Here is an 18,818-nt window from a genome sequence, read left to right as displayed (position 1 = left end):
TCATTGATCGAGGGGCTCCTGTCTCATTTTGTCCCGATGAGCACACAGTAGGCATTCAATAAGTACGTGTTGGTTGGTTGATTTATGTCTTAAACATGTAAGGGTGGCTTTTCTAACTTCTTTAATTCTGTATTGTGTTTCATTAATGTTGCCCATTTAACATTCATACTAATCCTAATCATTCTCTTCTTTCCTTTGAATGCTAGGTGGTCGTGAATGCACTCATAGGTGCAATCCCTTCCATCATGAATGTGCTACTTGTGTGTCTTATATTCTGGCTAATATTTAGCATCATGGGAGTAAATTTGTTTGCTGGCAAGTTCTATCAGTGTGTTAACACCACAGATGGGTCACCGTTTCCTACAAGTGAAGTTGAAAATCGTTCTGAGTGTTTTGCACTTATGAATGTTAGCCAAAATGTGCGATGGAAGAACCTGAAAGTGAACTTTGATAATGTTGGACTTGGTTACCTGTCTCTGCTTCAAGTTGTAAGTGACCCCTTTTATGAATGCTTGACATTTTGGTGCACACTGGATGGAGGAGCTGTCATTATTTATATAATTATTAACTAAAAATTAAAGATAAAGTACTTTGTGACTTTAAACATAGAGTTGGTCTTTTTAGAACATGTGCCTATAAACATGAGAACAGAACATGGGTTCTGTTGCATTTTAGAGTTATTAATCCACCTTTTTGGAGTCACCTGAGCCCCTGCCATTGTGCCATCTGAATACTGTGTCCAAAAATGAATAGTCATGTTTTGGACTGCACTTTTACACTACAGGGAAATGAGAAGGACTTCCCACTGGTATGGAGAATCCTTAAGATATGGAGAAAAATTGTTTCCTTTGTTATTCATAAAATTCTCCTCCCCCCCACCCCCGGAAAAATAATGAAAAGTTCATGTACAAAACTCACAGGCAGTTGTAACAACCTGGCAATAATTAACTAGGAGTCAGATTTAGGATGTGACTTTATAATGTGTCCCTCCCCTTTTTTCCCTTGACACAGCATCTTATGTTAAATTGGTATTTTGAAATACAGTGGGCTCTCCTTATCCATGGGTTTGCATCTGCCTAATGCAAGGGACTTGAGCATGGGCAGATTTTGGTATCTTCAGGGGGGCCCTGGAACCAATCCCCTGCAGATACCAAGGGAGGACTGTATAGTAAAACTCACTAATTTAGTATTACTTAATAAATGCTGTAACATTAAACACACTAAACTCACTTGTGACTATTTTAAAGTATGAGGTTCAGATTCTATAAATTTTATATTTACAGGCAACATTTAAAGGATGGATGGATATTATGTATGCAGCAGTTGATTCTGTTAACGTAAGTATTGGTAAACATAACACTAAACTCTACAATTTTGAAAAGTTCCTTAGTTTAGTTAGGCTGTTTTCAAACAGCAGCTCCAAGGAGCCCTTGGTATGTGCACACACACTGAAGAACACCCACCTGGTGGTAGCCTCGTGGTTACCTGTGCAGCATTTGGAAACAGAGCTTGGCTTAAATTCTGGCTGTACCATATCAGACAAGCTTGCATATGACTTCGAGCAAATTACTTTATCTCTCTGAGCCTGTTTATTGATCTATGAAAAGAAAATAATTCACCGCCTACCTCATAGGATTGTTCTGAGTGAGGATCCAACTAGAAAATGTTAAGTAGAGCGCTTAGCACAGCCTGGCAATAATAAGTGCTCAGTAAATATTTGTTTATCAAAATAAAAAGGAAATAACATATTTTATTCATAGTTTTTACTGCTTTTATATTTTAAAGTTCCTTGAAAGAGTTTATGCGAAATTAGTCACACACTAAGAAAGTTTGAAGACTGCTGACTATTTCATATTGTCACAAAAGCCACAGAAGACATTGCTGTAATCAAATGAAAAAAAAAAGATTTATATAAGTGTGATATCATCTCTTTTACTATTTTTTTCTGGAAATAAGAATTATGCACTAGGTCATTTACTTACTAAATTGTCCTACAATCTGAGAGTAAGTACTACAGTGGATAAGCCCTTTGTAGTAATTTGAAGATTATATTCATAGTAAGCATGTAATAAATATTTATTTAGTGTTGAATAAATTTTTAAGAATGATTATGTTGAACCTTGACAACACTATGGCTTCTGAAAAACCACGTTTACCTAGGATAGCACTGTTTGAATTACCTTGTCAAACCATGTGAAAAAGAAAATGATGAATTTTATTGTCAACATACTGCTAACTTTTGTTAATTTTATAGGTAGACAAGCAGCCCATATATGAATACAGCCTCTACATGTATATTTATTTTGTCATCTTCATCATCTTTGGGTCATTCTTCACCTTGAACTTGTTCATTGGGGTCATCATAGATAACTTCAACCAACAGAAAAAGAAGATAAGTATTTCAAGTTTTTGTCATTGCACTGAAAGAAAGGAACAATTATTTTTCCAAAAATACAATGTGAAATTTAATTTGATGTCAGTTAGTAATTAGTTCATTAGAATTTCATTAATTTTCCAAGTAATTGGTTACTATATAATGATGGATATGCTTAATCTCATTCATCTCTGCACAGAAAATAATCATCTCCTAAGTCATAATTATTTTTAAGAAATACATCAACTATTCAGTTTTATTTTCCAATGTTCCCTGTAGAGGATTGATTAAGAAAATTCAGTGAACTAATTATTTACTCAAAACATGTTTCATAATTAGTTACTGTATTCTGTTCTGAGCCACTGTTCTGTGTGGTATGTATTGGGCTGGTACTTAAAGAGAACAACAGAAGATACTTTCCTGAGCTCAAGGAGTTTATATTATAGCAGAAGAAATGACACAGGTAATTAAAGTTAAGATTTGCAAGTCAGACACTCCCCTGAGATCTTTGTTTCATTAATGTTCACATCAACTGTATCAGTCTTAGGCCTGCCATAGCAAAGTACCACACACTGGGTGGTTTTGAACATCAGAAGTTGATTTCTTTCACAGTTCTGGAAGCTAGAAGTCCAAAATCAAAGTGTTGGTAGGGCCATGCTTTCCTCAGAGTCTCTAGAGGAGGATCCTTCTTTGCATCTTCCAGCTTCTGGTAGCTCAAGTATTCCTTGGCTTATGGCAGCGTAACTTCAGTCTCAGCCTCTGTGGTCACATGACATTCTCTCTCTTTCTGTCTCTCTCCTCTCCTTATAGGGGCACCAGTCATATTGGATTAAGGGCCCACCCTACTCCAGTATGACCTTATTTTAATTACATCTTCAATGACACTATTTCCCAATAAGGTCTTTCTGAGGTACGAGGGGTTAGGACTTCAACATATCTCCTTTTTTTTTTTTCTTTTTTTGGCGGGGTGGGGGGGGTTGGACACAGTTTAATCCTTAACATCAACCACGAGAGGAATTATTATTATAGACTTTGTCTCATAAATGAGGAAAGGCACAGAGATTTTGAGTGACTTACCCACGATTATGCACCTGGTAAGTGTTAGGGTTTTAATAGTCGGTAGTTGATCCCATGTACCTTGTATATTACTTAGGCCCTTTCCTATGCTGTACCCCCAAATACTATAATATGACATAGTGATAAATGCAGTAAGAAAATTAACAACAAAAAATGTAAATGGGCAGTCAGAGGAAAACTAGATACAGCTATAGAAAGTTTTATGATATATGTGACAATTGAGCAGGCCTTGGAAGATGGATGAAAAGACACAAAGCAAGTGGCAGGCAGAAGGATAAGTAGGCCACATGAAGGGTCAGAGAAGTGTGTGAGCACATGCACCATGCTGGCAAAGGAGGTGCAGTGCAGGAGAAATAGCAGTCCATCCAGTTTGGATGGAGTTTTGAGAAGAGAAATAGAAAAGATGAGGTCTTTATTTGCTTGAGAGCAGATCTGAAAAGTCATGTTAGATATTTTTCAGTAGGATCTGATGTGTCACTGAGGTATTTTGAGTACGGAAGAACGTATAAGCAGGACATAGACATCTATTAAGATTTGATGGCATGTCTGATCGTGTGTAAAGTACTTTACACAGTAATCTTCGTCACATTTTATAAGTCTACAGGGCACAGTATCCCCACTTCACCTTTCAGAGGGGTTGTGTGACCTGCACATGGTCTGATAGCTAAGAAGTAGCTTCGTAATGGATCTAACTCCAGGGTCTCTTTTCCCAGAGATTATGAAAACTCAGCTTTAATTAAAAAATTAACCTAACAATGATGCAGAGAATGACTGGGGAGAGACCAAAGACTAGGTCAGACCCTGCTTTACCTGCCACCTAGACCACACTTAATTCTCCAAATTAGTCATTTGCAGCAATAGAGAATAGGGGATTCATTCAGTTAAGAGATTTTAAGGGGTAGGGTCTACAGTGTTGTTTGTGATTTGCAGGAGAAAAAAATGTCTAAGAAGCCTCAGTTTTCTCAAAGTTAACAGAGTTACTGTGGCTGTAGCACCACCCACAGGAAAAGAGACCTTTGAAGGGTGAGTGCTGGAATACCAGGAGGAAGTGATTTCAGGTACTGGCTTAGCATCTAAGAAAAGACAGGGGTACATGCAGTGAAATGGCATCAGTGGCCATGATTGACTATTCTCAGGTGAAGGAAAATGTAGTAAATATTAAATGTTATTTATGCTTACATTTCCAAATACAGGTGTTTATTTTTCAAAGAATTTTTAAAATTCCATGTTCCATTCTTACATTTTATATCTGACAGTCAAACTTAGCTAGCATTATCATATATTCATGCCTTTAGGCAGAGGATCTTGAATAATTAATAATTAATCTTGAAAATAATTTCACAAATTATACCCTAATTTCCAATTTATTTTTCCTACTTTAGTCATTATATACGTGTATATGGATATATAAGCACATACATATGGTTCTCCAGCATTCCCTGTATAGAATAAATTATAGGTGTATCTAGAAAGAGCAGTATGACATGACAGGACAGCCACAGCCCTAATTGCTTTGATCCCCTTGCTCTTGAATGTTATTCTTACAACAAGAATTGCCACTGCAGGAAGATGGGTTGGGTAGACACCATTACCAGTAACGTCAGGCAAAAGTTACTAATTTCAAAGCAGTGACAGCTACAGTTATCACCTACCATTCCTCTAGTGTTTCATTTGCATTCTAAGCTGCTTTTTATCTTCTGACCCTTTCTGAATGGTTTAGGGTTTCTTTCCAACCTACTAAGAGAATGAAAGAAGACAGGACCAACAGATCAATTAATAATCTACTACAGGGCTTCCCTGGTGGCGCAGTGGTTGAGAATCTGCCTGCCAATGCAGGGGACACGGGTTCGAGCCCTGGTCTGGGAAGATCCCACATGCCGCGGAGCGACTGGGCCCGTGAGCCACAATTACTGAGCCTGCGCGTCTGGAGCTTGTGCTCCGCAATAGGAGAGGCCGCAATAGTGAGAGGCCCGCGCACCGCGATGAAGAGTGGCCCCCACTTGCCACAACTGGAGAAAGCCCTTGCACAGAAACGAAGACCGAACACAGCCATAAATAGATAAATAAATAAATAAATAAATTGTATAACTTAAAAAAAAAAATAATCTACTACAGAGGAGGTCTCCTGCTAGAGGCCTCTATATGAATTCATCTAATCCATAGAACAAACCAATGAAAGTGCTATCTTTATACAAGTGTATAAACTGAGGCCTAGAGAAGATTAACAACTTGTTTCAAATCAAGTAGTAGGTCATTGGTGGTCAGGATCCAAAGTTCTATTTGACTGCAAAGCCTATTTTTTCCACAATGCAATGTTGCCTCTTAATGCTTTTTAACTTCAACACTTTGGTCTTGGTTTAGGACCCTGCCAAATTCCCATACCTCTTTCTAATCACCACCCCCACTTTACTAGTTTGCCAGCTATCCATCATTCTTATACACACTGTTTTCATCTTTAACAAATCCATATGATAATTGGGTTTTAATAGTTCATCAGAAAATATACTTCTGAAAATTAGAACATAAGTTATTAATGAGTTCAAGTTATAGAAGGGAAATGTATGCAATGTATTTACACAAATGACTAGTACAGACCTGGGTACATATGACTAAATTCTAACATCAACCCTTTTCAGTAACTATAACCTTGTTTGGAAGGTTAATAACAACAACGGAAGTTATAAATAATTACTGAGTGTTTGGAATACAGTATCTTAATTGATCCTCACAACAAACCAATGAGGTAGTTGCTCTTGTAATGATGAGATGATATAACCTTAAAGAGATTAAAAAACTTGCCCAAGGGCAACAGAGATGGGCATTGAATGAAGATGATCTTATACCAGAACTGGGGTCTTCTTAACTACTATGTAATACAGCCTTGACATAGAGTGTAAAGACCAGCCTGACTTACAGAATGTCTGCCACCTAACTTTTAACGGGGTGCATTTTACAAGGTCTATATAAGCTACAGTTAAATAAAATGACAACACAAGTTTCTCTACTGGAGCATTTTGTAATCTCCTCTTAGCTTCATCCCATCCTTCATTATGTTGACAACCAGGGTATCATCAAGGGAAGACAAAACCTGCTACTTTGATTTTTACCCCTAATTCAGAGTTATCTTCCCAGTGTTTTCCTAGCTTCTTGTAAGTTCTTGACCTGCGGTGATATTCAACCCTCATCACTGAGGAATAAAGGGTCTGGGCTTCTCTTAACATTGGCATGAAAGTTCTCTCTCATGCATCAATAGATCAGATGAATGCCAAAATTGCACAAAGACTGCCTATCAATTAGAGGAGATGTAAATTAAAACACATAAGACAGAAAGGGAAGCCTGGTTATCGTTAGGTATTTGATAAGAAAATGCAATCCAGGAAAACCAAAGGGAAACCATAAACAGATCACCTTAGCTCCAGGACCCCACAAGTTAAGTAAGGATTTCAAAACTGTAAATTCCCCAAAATAAATTCCTAATTACATGGATTGTACTAATTTATGCCATAACTAAAAAGTTTATATTGTGGACTGATGAGGAATATGCATGAATCTGTATAAATTATAGATAATTTTAAGAAATTAACAGTTTAAAAGAATAAGCAAAGCTTCTAGGCCTCCTTTGTGAGATTTAGACTTATACAGTGTAGAAAGGAACAAAAACTTTATTTAGATGTTAGTTTATTTACTGTTGAATCTTATATGTTGTATATTCAATTAGAAAATCCTTCAAGTCAGAGACCCTGGATTATTGGTAATTTTCTCAGCATCTACAGCTCTATTACATGTAATGTTTACACCCAATAAAGTGTTTATGTTGAAATTCCTCGTTTGGAATTAAAGAGGTAACTAAAGAGGTTTTTTTAAAAAATAAATAAATAAATAAATTTATTATATGTGTACCAAATATATGTGTGTGTGTGTGTATATACAGTATTTATGGATATGTGCTATACATGTATATACTATATTCATTTATTCTGCTAAGGGAATATGATATATTAAAATGAATACAAGTGAATATAAAAATAATACTATTTTAGCTACCACTTTTGGCCCCTACTCCCTACTCTTTATGAGTCAGTATGGCTAATAAGTAAACGTTAGCCAAATTATCATTCACTACTTTTATTTCTTATAACCCTTCCTGATATATTTGTTATTTAGCAATGAAATGTCTGGTGAGACAAGTAACAGATAAAATGAGATAGCAGGTTAGGCTACTAAAAGATAATTGAGCCAATCATTATTGCATGTAATCCATATATTTTATGTATTATGCATACTGCATTACGTACGGAGAGTCATGTGCCTACACGTAGGTAATCCTTTAAGACAGGTTTGATTTATAGTTACCTTGCACATAATAAAAGGCATTTCATTTCTTTAAATTGAAGTGTAATTGATATATAACAGTATATTAGTTCCAGGTATACAACATAATGATTTGATATTTGCATACATTGTGAAATGATTACCATAAAAGTCTAGTTACCGTTTGTCACCATCTGTCACCAAAACCATGGAACGCTTCACAGATTTGCATGTCATCCTAGATCAGGAGCCATGCTAATCTCTCTATGGTTCCAATTTTAATATATGTGCTACTGAAATGAGAAAACATTTCATTTCTATATGAATACATTTTTAACCTGAATAATGATCTGAAGGAAGATCTAGGCAATGATTCTGGTTTTAACTAGATTTATTTTTTATTTCTTTACCTTGGAGGTCAAGATATCTTTATGACAGAAGAACAGAAGAAATATTATAATGCAATGAAAAAGCTGGGATCCAAGAAACCACAAAAGCCAATACCTCGTCCGGGGGTAAAAAATATATATATATATTTAGCATGTAAATTTTAAAATTATTTTCAATTCATCTTTAATATATAATTATTTCTTAAACATGAATGCATATATTTTAATATTTTGAAGAAAAATTCTTATAAAACTGAACATATGTATTTTGAACACTGTCACAGCTTGTAATATGCCTTCATATAATTTCTTTTTCTATAAAAATGAAAAATAATTATATATGCTTTTATCTCTACCTTAGCTATACAACTTACTATTAGTACAAATGGCCTATAGAGAATGAAAATAAAATGTACTTTTGATTGAAATTTGATTTTCTTGATGGCTTTATGATGTAATGATGGCTGTCTATCAGTCAGGTGAAACTAACCTTGTAGATCTTTGATATTACAACAAATAGCCAGAGAAGCAGTTGGATTGGTCATGAATCTAAACTTTATCTTACCATAGGGTCAAAGACCAGAATAGGCTCAGATGTAAATAGTGAGTCTTAGCAGTTAAAGAATAGTTTGTATTCCTCTAACAATTAAAATAATTTTAAATGCATTACATGTTTTTCAATTTCTATTCAACATAACACACCTTACCAAAAGTCATGGCTGCAGACAGAGCATCCTAAAGATGGGAATCCACTTCGTACCAGCTGGCTACATGACGATTACCCAGCACTTTTTAAATGGACACATGGCCAGGTTTCACCCAGACCCTACTGAATCATAATGTATGAATTTAAAGCTCTGGTATTTAATTTTTTCAGTACACTACTTGACTTTGAATACAGTGCCTTAAAACTTGCCTATGCAACTAATAAAGTGATTTTGAAATTGGGTTTCCTGGAAAGCATAATACTATCAGTGAGACTGACAAGAAAGGTGATGTGTTAAGTATGGATATATTTGGAAATGTATAATCTATACATGGAAGAGATAGGAAAATATAGATCTGATATTATAGCAGTAATATCAGTACAAGACAGTGCCAACATATTAGTCAAAATAACGTGACAAAGTAGAAATTTAGAGATATCATTTTATTACCTTGAAATACTCTAGGTAGTAGAGCTGAGGTTTTCTTAGTAAAAATTACCTTGTGATTCTGGCAACTCCTATATAACATACTAGGGGTGGATATGCTTAAAAGCAAATGTTAGTTTACAAGGCTCGCTGAAGACTTGGTATACTGAAAGTCAACAACAACAAAAAGTTTTCATGTACTCTAAGATTTAATAATATTTCTTGTACAAAGCAAGAACCTATGACCAGGGATAATTTATGCAAGTTTTGAAGACTGATACCTTAAAAAATTTTTTTTACTAATGTAATGATTTATGGATACTACTTGCAAAATTTACTGTACATTTCCTATTATTTTTGTTTCTTTGCAGAACAAATTCCAAGGATGTATATTTGACCTAGTAACAAACCAAGCTTTTGATATCGCCATCATGGTTCTTATCTGCCTCAACATGATAACCATGATGGTAGAAAAAGAGGGACAAAGTGCATACATGACTGAAGTTTTATATTGGGTCAATGTGGTTTTTGTTATCCTTTTCACTGGAGAATGTGTGCTGAAACTGATCTCCCTCAGATGCTACTACTTCACTGTAGGATGGAACATTTTTGATTTTGTGGTTGTGATTCTCTCCATTGTAGGTAAGAGCATTTATTAATCAGATTTCCATTTTGAATCAAACTAAACATCACACATACTCAGAGAAGTTTCTGAATTCTTGAATGTAAACTTACTTTTGAGTAAATTAGTAACACTGAAAGAGTGAAGGAACCTTAAAAACAAAACTAAAAAAAACAAATACCTCTGTGTCAGAATTCCTAGGTTCACACAACAAGCCTCAAAGCCACACATGTTCTGTTTGTTGGAAGCACATAAAACTCCTTGATATTTGACTTCCAAGATTACCCTTCACAAAGGTAGCAACTGGGTCTATAGGTAGGTATGTCTTAGAAGACCAATGTAGAATCTGAAATCACTTCTAGTTTTTACACATATGAGAACTATCCTTTGATTAATGATAATATAACTAGCCAGAATATCGGTGACTCTTTGTGAAAATTCTTCCTGAACTCAAAGTGAAAAGTTAAGGTCTGAAGAAATGCCAGCTTCATTCCTTTTGGCTTCATACTTGTCAAGTTTGTAATCATTTCTCAACCAACCCCAGTCATATCTGTGAATCACAGTATGTGATTTTATACTTCCTCTCATTTCATTACCATAGCTGTTTTTCTATCCTCTTGTTTTTTTATTATTTGTACATGCCTTGCCCAGTAGTTTAGGATTGCATTTATTTTCACAATTATGAATTTTAGACAGAGATTGTAGGGATTATTTAATACAAACTCAATTTAGAGATGCTGAAACAGGCAGGACAAGAAAGGTTAAAAGTCACATAACCTAAAACTGCCATATTGTGCTCGCTTCGGCAGCACATATACTAAAACTGCCATATTGACTAGTATAAGTTAGAACAGGGATTCAAAATCAATTTTTGAAAAAGGAGTATTATTACCAGAGGTGACATTAAAGTTAATATATAAAAAAACAAATTAAAATTTAGGTAGGAATCACATACTAACAACAAGCAAAATGGTGGAAGCGTTCCAGTTAACTTAGGAAGAAGAAAAGAGTGTCCCTCTATCACCTCTATTTGTAACAGTGTTGGCTGATACAATTAGATAAGAAAACAGAGAGGTACATATATTTGAACAATGGGGCAAATTTTCATTTTCAGATCTTATTATGGCACTCTAAAAATGCAAGAGAATCAACTGAAAAAAATGGATTCAATTAGAATTCAGAAGGTGCAAATTTTAAATTGCACGTACCAATGTTAGTAATTGTTTTATATGTGGAGCAAAAAATTAGAAAATAGGCCTAAAGAAAAATTTCATTCACAATTCCAATAAAAATAAAGTAAAATACCTAGTAACAACTTTAACAAGAAATGTATAAGGCTTCTATGAGGAAAACTAACAGAAACAAAAGAAGGTTTAAATAATTGAAAGGCTTTTCTTGTACTTGGATAAGAAGGGTCTCCCTGTAATCATGACCATTTTTTTAATAGATTAATCTATAATTCCAGTGTTATCCCAATGAGAACATGAGCGTCTTTTTGTGTAGTGGGGATAATAAATTGGTGATATAAATCTAATGATTCTAAAATTCACCTGGAAGAAAAATTAGAGTAATGAGGGGTGACTTACATTGCTAGATATTAAGATTATTATTACATTGATGAAGTAAAACAGTGTTTACTAAAAAGCTCAATGGATTCAAATAAATAATCCAAAATTAACATCAATATATAGAGAATTACTAAGTTACTCAGTTAAAAGATCTCATGGATCAAGATTAATTAATTGATGTATAAAAATTAATGTATTTAAAAATGGATTCTAGTAGAAATAGATTTATAACCATGAGCTTGAATAGTCCTTTCTATTCATGACAAACTTGACTCCATGAAGAAAAAAGAATAGATATGACTACATAAAAATCAAAATATTCTATGGAGGAAAACTCACTACCACCACCAAATAAAAAAAAAAAGTTGAAAGACAAATTAAAAACAGGGATATTGTTAATGTAACATTTAAGGCCAACAAAAGATTAGCACTTGTAATAGAAAAATAGTCCTCATAAATCAATAAGAAAATAGTAAATCTCCCAATAGAAAAATGGGCAAAGGACTAGACTAGGCCAAAAAGAGAAAGTTGAAAATGGTCAACAAGCATACAAAATGTCCAATAAATAATAAAAAAAATTTGGATTATTTTTTCCCAAAAGAAATGCAAATAAACTGCAATAATGAGATGTTTTAAACATCACAAAGTTTTTTTGGTAAAATTATAAAGAATGACAACACTGGGGAGCATGTGGAGTGTGAACACTTTCATAGACTATCATTAGGAGTGTGAATTTGTACAAACTTGCTGGAGATAGATTTGCAATATATAACAAAATTTGAAATATACTGTTTGAGCTACCTTCTCTTATTATCAAAATATGCCCATGCAACTAAAAGAAAATATACCTGCTTGGATATTTGTCTCAACCAAAACAATTGGAAACAACATAAAATTCTTCAATATATGGTTATTTTGACAGAACATTATACAACTATAAGGAATTATTCTGTTGTCATTTATATGAAAATATGTCCATACCATATGATGAAGTAACTAAAACACAAAACAAATGACATAAAAAAGCTCCTATATCATGATTACATTTGTAAATGTTTGTGTGCTTGCATAGAAACATGGAGTGATCCTCAACAAAATATTAACAGTAGTAAATGGTTGGTTGTTATTTCAGATGATTTATATTTTCTTTTTAGCATTTTACTGTGTAGCTTTAATTTTTCTATCCTTACAATTTAAAAAAATGTTGTGGAGGTAAGAAATAAGATCTACAAACTTAGTAAGGGAGAGAAAATTTCACAATAGTAATTCTAACCATTTTCCTGTGGGATTGCTCGATCCTTGGGTTGTTATGAAATTGCTTTCAATGTAAAAGGACAATCCTGAAATCATAAGAGGTAAGATGGCACGTAAAACTATTTAGAGGCTTCCCTGGTGGTGCAGTGGTTGGGAATCCGCCTGCCAATGCAGGGGACGTGGGTTCAAGCCCTGGTCCGGGAAGATTCCACATGCTGCGGAGCAACTAAGCCCATGTGCCACAACTGCTGAGCCTGCGCTCTGGAGCCCACGAGCCACAACTACTGAAGCCCATGAGCCTGGAGCCTGTGCTCCGCTACAAGAGAAGCCACCGCAGTGAGAAGCCTGTGCACCGCAGTGAAGAGCAGCCCCCGCTCGCCGCAACTGGAGAAAGCCCGCGCGCAGCAACGAAGAACCAACGCAGCCAAAAATAAATAAATAAATAATTTTTAAAAAACAAAAGCAAAAAAAAACTATTTAGAGTCATGATTTTCTGTGGCATGGATATTTAAGTATTTTCTTTGTATTCCTTCCCTCTTCACCAGGTATGTTTCTAGCAGATTTGATAGAAAGGTATTTTGTGTCCCCTACCCTGTTTCGAGTGATCCGTCTTGCCAGGATTGGCCGAATCCTCCGTCTGATCAAAGGGGCCAAGGGGATCCGCACGCTGCTCTTTGCTTTGATGATGTCCCTTCCTGCGTTGTTTAACATCGGCCTCCTGCTCTTCCTGGTCATGTTCATCTACGCCATCTTTGGAATGTCCAACTTTGCCTATGTTAAAAAGGAAGCTGGAATTAATGACATGTTCAACTTTGAGACCTTTGGCAACAGCATGATCTGCCTGTTCCAGATTACCACCTCTGGTGGCTGGGATAGATTGCTAGCACCTATTCTCAACAGTGCACCACCTGATTGTGACCCCAGAAAAGTTCATCCTGGAAGCTCAGTTGAAGGAGACTGTGGGAACCCATCTGTGGGGATATTCTATTTTGTCAGTTACATCATCATATCATTTCTGGTCGTGGTGAACATGTACATCGCTGTCATTCTGGAGAACTTCAGTGTTGCCACTGAAGAAAGTACTGAGCCGCTGAGTGAGGATGACTTTGAGATGTTCTATGAGGTTTGGGAGAAGTTTGATCCCGATGCCACCCAATTTATAGAATATAGCAAACTCTCTGATTTTGCAGCTGCCCTGGATCCTCCTCTTCTCATAGCAAAACCAAACAAAGCCCAGCTCATTGCCATGGATCTGCCCATGGTCAGTGGGGACCGGATCCATTGTCTCGACATCTTATTTGCTTTTACAAAGCGTGTTTTGGGTGAAAGTGGAGAGATGGACTCTCTTCGTTCACAGATGGAAGAAAAGTTCATGTCTGCAAATCCTTCTAAAGTGTCCTATGAACCCATCACAACTACACTAAAACGAAAACAGGAAGATGTGTCTGCTACTGTCATTCAGCGTGCTTACAGACGTTATCGCTTACGGCAAAATGTCAAAAACATATCAAGTATATACATAAAAGATGGTGACGGAGATGATGATTTGCCCAGTAAAGAAGATATGGGTTTTGATAACGTTAATGAGAACTCAAGTCCAGAAAAAACAGATGGAACTCCATCCACCATCTCTCCACCTTCATATGATAGTGTAACAAAACCAGACAAAGAGAAATATGAAAAAGACAAAACAGAAAAGGAAGACAAAGGAAAAGATGGCAAGGAAGGCAAAAAATAGAGCTTCACTTCTGATATATTGTTTACAGCCTGTGAAGGTGATATATTTGTGTTAATAAGACTCTTTTAAGGAGGTCTATGCCAAAACTCTTTTTATCAAAATAGTCTCAAAGTCAGTGCAGTCGCTAGCTCTGATTCTCTAACATAGGTGGGCAGCATTAGCAGTGGCTATTTTTGCATTGGTAAATGAATCTATAAGAATTCTAAAGAGTAACTGTACAGGGATTATTGATTACAGGAAACAAAGGTGATTTAATTTTATTTACTTTTTTTTTTATTTTTTTTAATTTACTTTTAATAAATTAGAAGACCATGTAGAAAATGTTCACATCTACCTTGTCATCTTTTCACAGGATTGTAAACATTCATGTCCCATGCAAATATACACACGCGCGCGCATGCGCGCAAGTATCTATCATTTGGATATCTACAAAAGTATTTTCCCTTGGCTTTGCAATGAAGTGCCCTGATAGAAGGAATGAATACTAGTAATGAATGTTTAGTTAAAACATCTTGTTATTAGGGGGCAAGACTCTTTTATCCATCTACAGTGGTCATTCTATATTTTGAGGTGCTTAAATTTATTCATATTGCATCAAAACCAATTTATATGTGCCTATTAAATGCCATGGGATTAAAAACACATAGGCTAGTCCGTTCAACAAATGCTTTTTATTCATCTTGACTCATATACCAACTAGGATAAGAGTTACCTTTAGAGTATTGTGCTTAATAGACTGCCTTTTTCTATATCCTTCTTTGTTCATACAATAACTGTGGAACATGAAGAAATTATTTTAAGTACGTATCACATTCCTCGAAAGAAAAAAATGAAGGTAATTGAGAAAAGAAGCAACTGAAGAAAACTTTATTCACTTTTATGTATACAGTGTAACACTGGACTGTGCTGCCCCAAAATACCAATAATGACCCAACTCTTAGTCATTTTTGTCAGTTTTCTGCTTTCTGATTCAGTGTTGAGTCATTCTTTAGCACTAAGCAAAGTTGATATTTCTCTTCAGTGGAGTGCTTCCAGATATGCAGATAGATATTTGATACCATGGAACATGTTTGAGCAGATAATGACTTGGGCACAGTATTAACTGTGTCTCCTGCATACCATCCTAAGTGTGTATGGCAAGCTTTCAAGTCATAACACATGGCATGCGTTCAACACAGACTTTTGTGTGAAAAGGATGAAATAGCATTCATCCTCTTGAACTTTTATGCTTTCATCTACAAAATGAGAAAGATGTCACTTTCTCCATAAAATTCTATGACTATGAGGTATATTATGTATCAATCAATAACATATCCTGAGCTTATAGTTTACCAAGCACACATTCATTTTGCTTTAGCTGTTGTCCTTCTACCAAGGATTATGAATCTAGTTTTTTAAAAATCCTTGTTAATAGTGGCTTGAAAAGAAACAGCCATGATGTATTTTTTATGAGTTTATTCCAGGAATATAAGATCTTTCTTCTATCAAGTTATTCATGCACACACAAAAATCGAGTTACATAAGTAGAAAGAATTTTATTTAGAAGATTTTTTGGGAGTTTTCAAAGCAAATATATACAACAATATTTCATTCATTTGCTTTCTTAAATGAAAAAAGAACATAAATATATTTCTATATTAAGTACTTAAAGCAATTTTTTTGTTGTTCTGGCTAGTTAAAAATAAAGGAGATTAAAGCATACCTATAGAGATGAAGAAGTATAGGTAGAGAATGAGAGGCAGAAAGGCAAAGAAACAGAAATGAGAAAGACAGATAAAAACAAAGAAAGCGGCATTTCCACAGAACTTCCTATCTAGAATGTTTTTAAATTGTGATGTATTTTACAACATCTGTGAAGGAGATTATCACGTCTAGACATCTGTCCTAAGGCACATATGAAATTAAACCTAGGGCCAAAGACTCTTTACACCTAAGTTCAATCACTCATCTTAAATTATTTGAGCCTCTTTTTTATTTAATATATAAGATACCATGCAGTGTTTTCCTAGACTGTGTAGAGCATTGCATCACATCCCTGCTAAGTCTGTTGAAAATAGGTTTTGACAGTTTAATTAGAGAACCATACAAAATATATTACATTTGTAAGATATTTTAATACATTAAATTAAGAAATTAATATTACCTTAAATTTGAATGCAGTTTATCCTCATCATTTTAAATCCATATAAATATAACTGCACTTTGCATATTTATATAATACAGTGTGAAAAGATATATAGCGGGTAGGTTTATGTGTGATTTACTACTAATGTTTTTACATTGCCTGATTTTTATGTGAAGAAAATATTGGCAACTGGTTCCTCAACACAATTTCTTCTTAGCGTTTCAAAAAAAGAAAAACTTACAAAGTCACACTTCTATTTCATGCTGAACTATAATTTTTTTTAAATATAACATGGTTAGGTTTTGTATATGTATGTTTTCCCAGGAATGTCTAGTTGTGACTTTTTATCAATTACTAATAATATTTGGAACCAAGAGCTCATTTAATACAGTACAAGCTTGAAGGAAAATTAGACTTCTCTTTTCATGTAGATTACTGTTTGGTACTGATTATAAGATACCACCCTCAGAAAGCACTGTCATGCTAATATTTAAGTCACACAATCATTGAACTCATTTAACCTAATGATATAGAATGGCAGTTACACTGTAAAATTTAAATTGGAATAAAACTGAAGTGAACAGATTTGAACACAAATCCATTCATACAATTTGAACAAAAGTGGGAGAATCTCACTTCACCTTTTTGACTGTTACATAGTTTGCAAAAGATATAAGTGATTTGTGGGCTGTTTCTAAATGCTGATTGTTGAAAACCTCAACCCAAAATGTTCAGCATGATTTTATAGAATTTTAATAGCTTTGTTAAAAAGAGTTAAGATAAAATGCATATGTAAATAAAGCAGTTCTAAATAGCAATTTCAGAGAAATGTTAGTGGGAGTGATGAAAAAGGGCCAGCTAAATTAGAATGCCCAAGTAATTGGCTTGGGTTTAGGACCTATGTATAGAGGCCATCAATTTCTGTTAATATCTGCGGTTTATTATGTTATATTCTTGAGGAAAATAATCAAGAACTGCTTCATAAAATTCAGTGAATAGCCATGAATATAATAATGCTGTTTACATAGAATTCTTTACAAATTTCATACATCTATGAATGCTCAAAATGTTTGTCATAAATTATATTGTAGTTATACTTGAGACTTACGCATTGTAATAGAATCTAAAAATAAAAGTCATCAAAAAAATAAAATCATGTTTGTATGTATTTTCTGTTTTTGTGAAAATAATCTTTAAGGAGATCAATTCAGTGCATCCCTAAATAAGTTGTAGCTACTGATAACTTTTTTCTTTTTATTGAAAAATGGACAGCCTCAAATGTCTTCCATGAGAAGTTTTCCAGGGTAAGAAAGATGGGGATAAAGACTATAGAATTCCAAAGGAATTCATTGAAATCCACAATAGAGTTTGTGCAGGAGAAGAAAATTGAGTCAGGAAGTGAAAATATACAAACATTTAGCCACACAATGACAGTGTGTATCTTTTTTGTGTGATAGTGTTGAGAGGTAAGATAGCATACATAATGGCGAGGGCTTGGGTTCTAGATCCAGAATTGTATTTGGATACCAGTTAAGCCAGGACTCTTCAAATTTCCTTAATACATTACTTAACCTATGTGCCTCAGCTTTCTCATCCGTAAAATGAAGATAATAGTACTATGTTGCCATATGGTTATAAGGGTAGAATGAGAAAATTCACATGAAGCAATTAGAACAGTGCCTGACAACACAAAATCAAGAATTTATATTACTAATAGTAGTTAGTGTGACAGCCAATTCGCTGCTAAAAGTATGACCCCAAGATACCTCTCCATCATACAGGAGCACAATGCAGTCTCCATAAATGTTAAATGATGATATTTCTATTTTATATGGATAAGTGTAAATATAGTATCCCAAAGAGTCTCACGCATCCAGTTGGTATGTAGTGAGCATTCAGTGCACCAAAATATTTTTAAACTGAACTATTTTTTTAGATTTTGAATGCAAACAACATGCTAAAATGAGAAAACATGCATACTGTATTTACAAAGGTTTAGCTTTTTCCAGGAGAGTATTTGGAGGTAGTAGTTCCCATATTAACTAAATAGTCAATCCAAACCTCTATTTTAGTTTAGCTGTGAGCATCCAGTCCTGTTATTTGTCTTTAAATAAGATATACTAAAAAGAATTGCTGCTGAGCTGGGCCACTGTTTCTACCTTGTGTGTTAGTATAGTGGCGTGTAAAAAGGTATAAAATATTCATAGGGAATCTCTGTACTGGCAGT

At 34.6% G+C, this 18,818-nt stretch overlaps 1 protein-coding gene and 1 non-coding gene across 2 annotated transcripts in view; one reads left to right on the top strand and one right to left on the bottom strand.

Moving 5' to 3' along the window:
• SCN9A (sodium voltage-gated channel alpha subunit 9) overlaps positions 1–17,696 on the top strand; it is a 153,050-nt gene extending 135,354 nt beyond the window's left edge. The window contains exons 22-27 of the mRNA XM_007183216.2: positions 207–488; positions 1,284–1,337; positions 2,255–2,392; positions 8,173–8,277; positions 9,656–9,926; positions 13,274–17,696. Of these exons, the coding sequence (XP_007183278.2) occupies positions 207–488; positions 1,284–1,337; positions 2,255–2,392; positions 8,173–8,277; positions 9,656–9,926; positions 13,274–14,466 (2,043 nt within the window). The 3' untranslated portion in view covers positions 14,467–17,696. The remainder of the gene's footprint in view (positions 1–206; positions 489–1,283; positions 1,338–2,254; positions 2,393–8,172; positions 8,278–9,655; positions 9,927–13,273) is intronic.
• On the bottom strand, positions 7,965–8,070 carry LOC114238070 (U6 spliceosomal RNA). Its single transcript, XR_003623498.1, has one exon. It is a non-coding gene; the product is annotated as a U6 spliceosomal RNA (small nuclear RNA).
• Positions 17,697–18,818: the final 1,122 nt, after the last annotated feature.

The sequence above is a fragment of the Balaenoptera acutorostrata genome, chromosome 8, assembly GCF_949987535.1.
Source record: "Balaenoptera acutorostrata chromosome 8, mBalAcu1.1, whole genome shotgun sequence".
Lineage (NCBI taxonomy): Eukaryota > Metazoa > Chordata > Mammalia > Artiodactyla > Balaenopteridae > Balaenoptera > Balaenoptera acutorostrata.
This window is presented reverse-complemented; position numbering and strand designations above follow the sequence as displayed.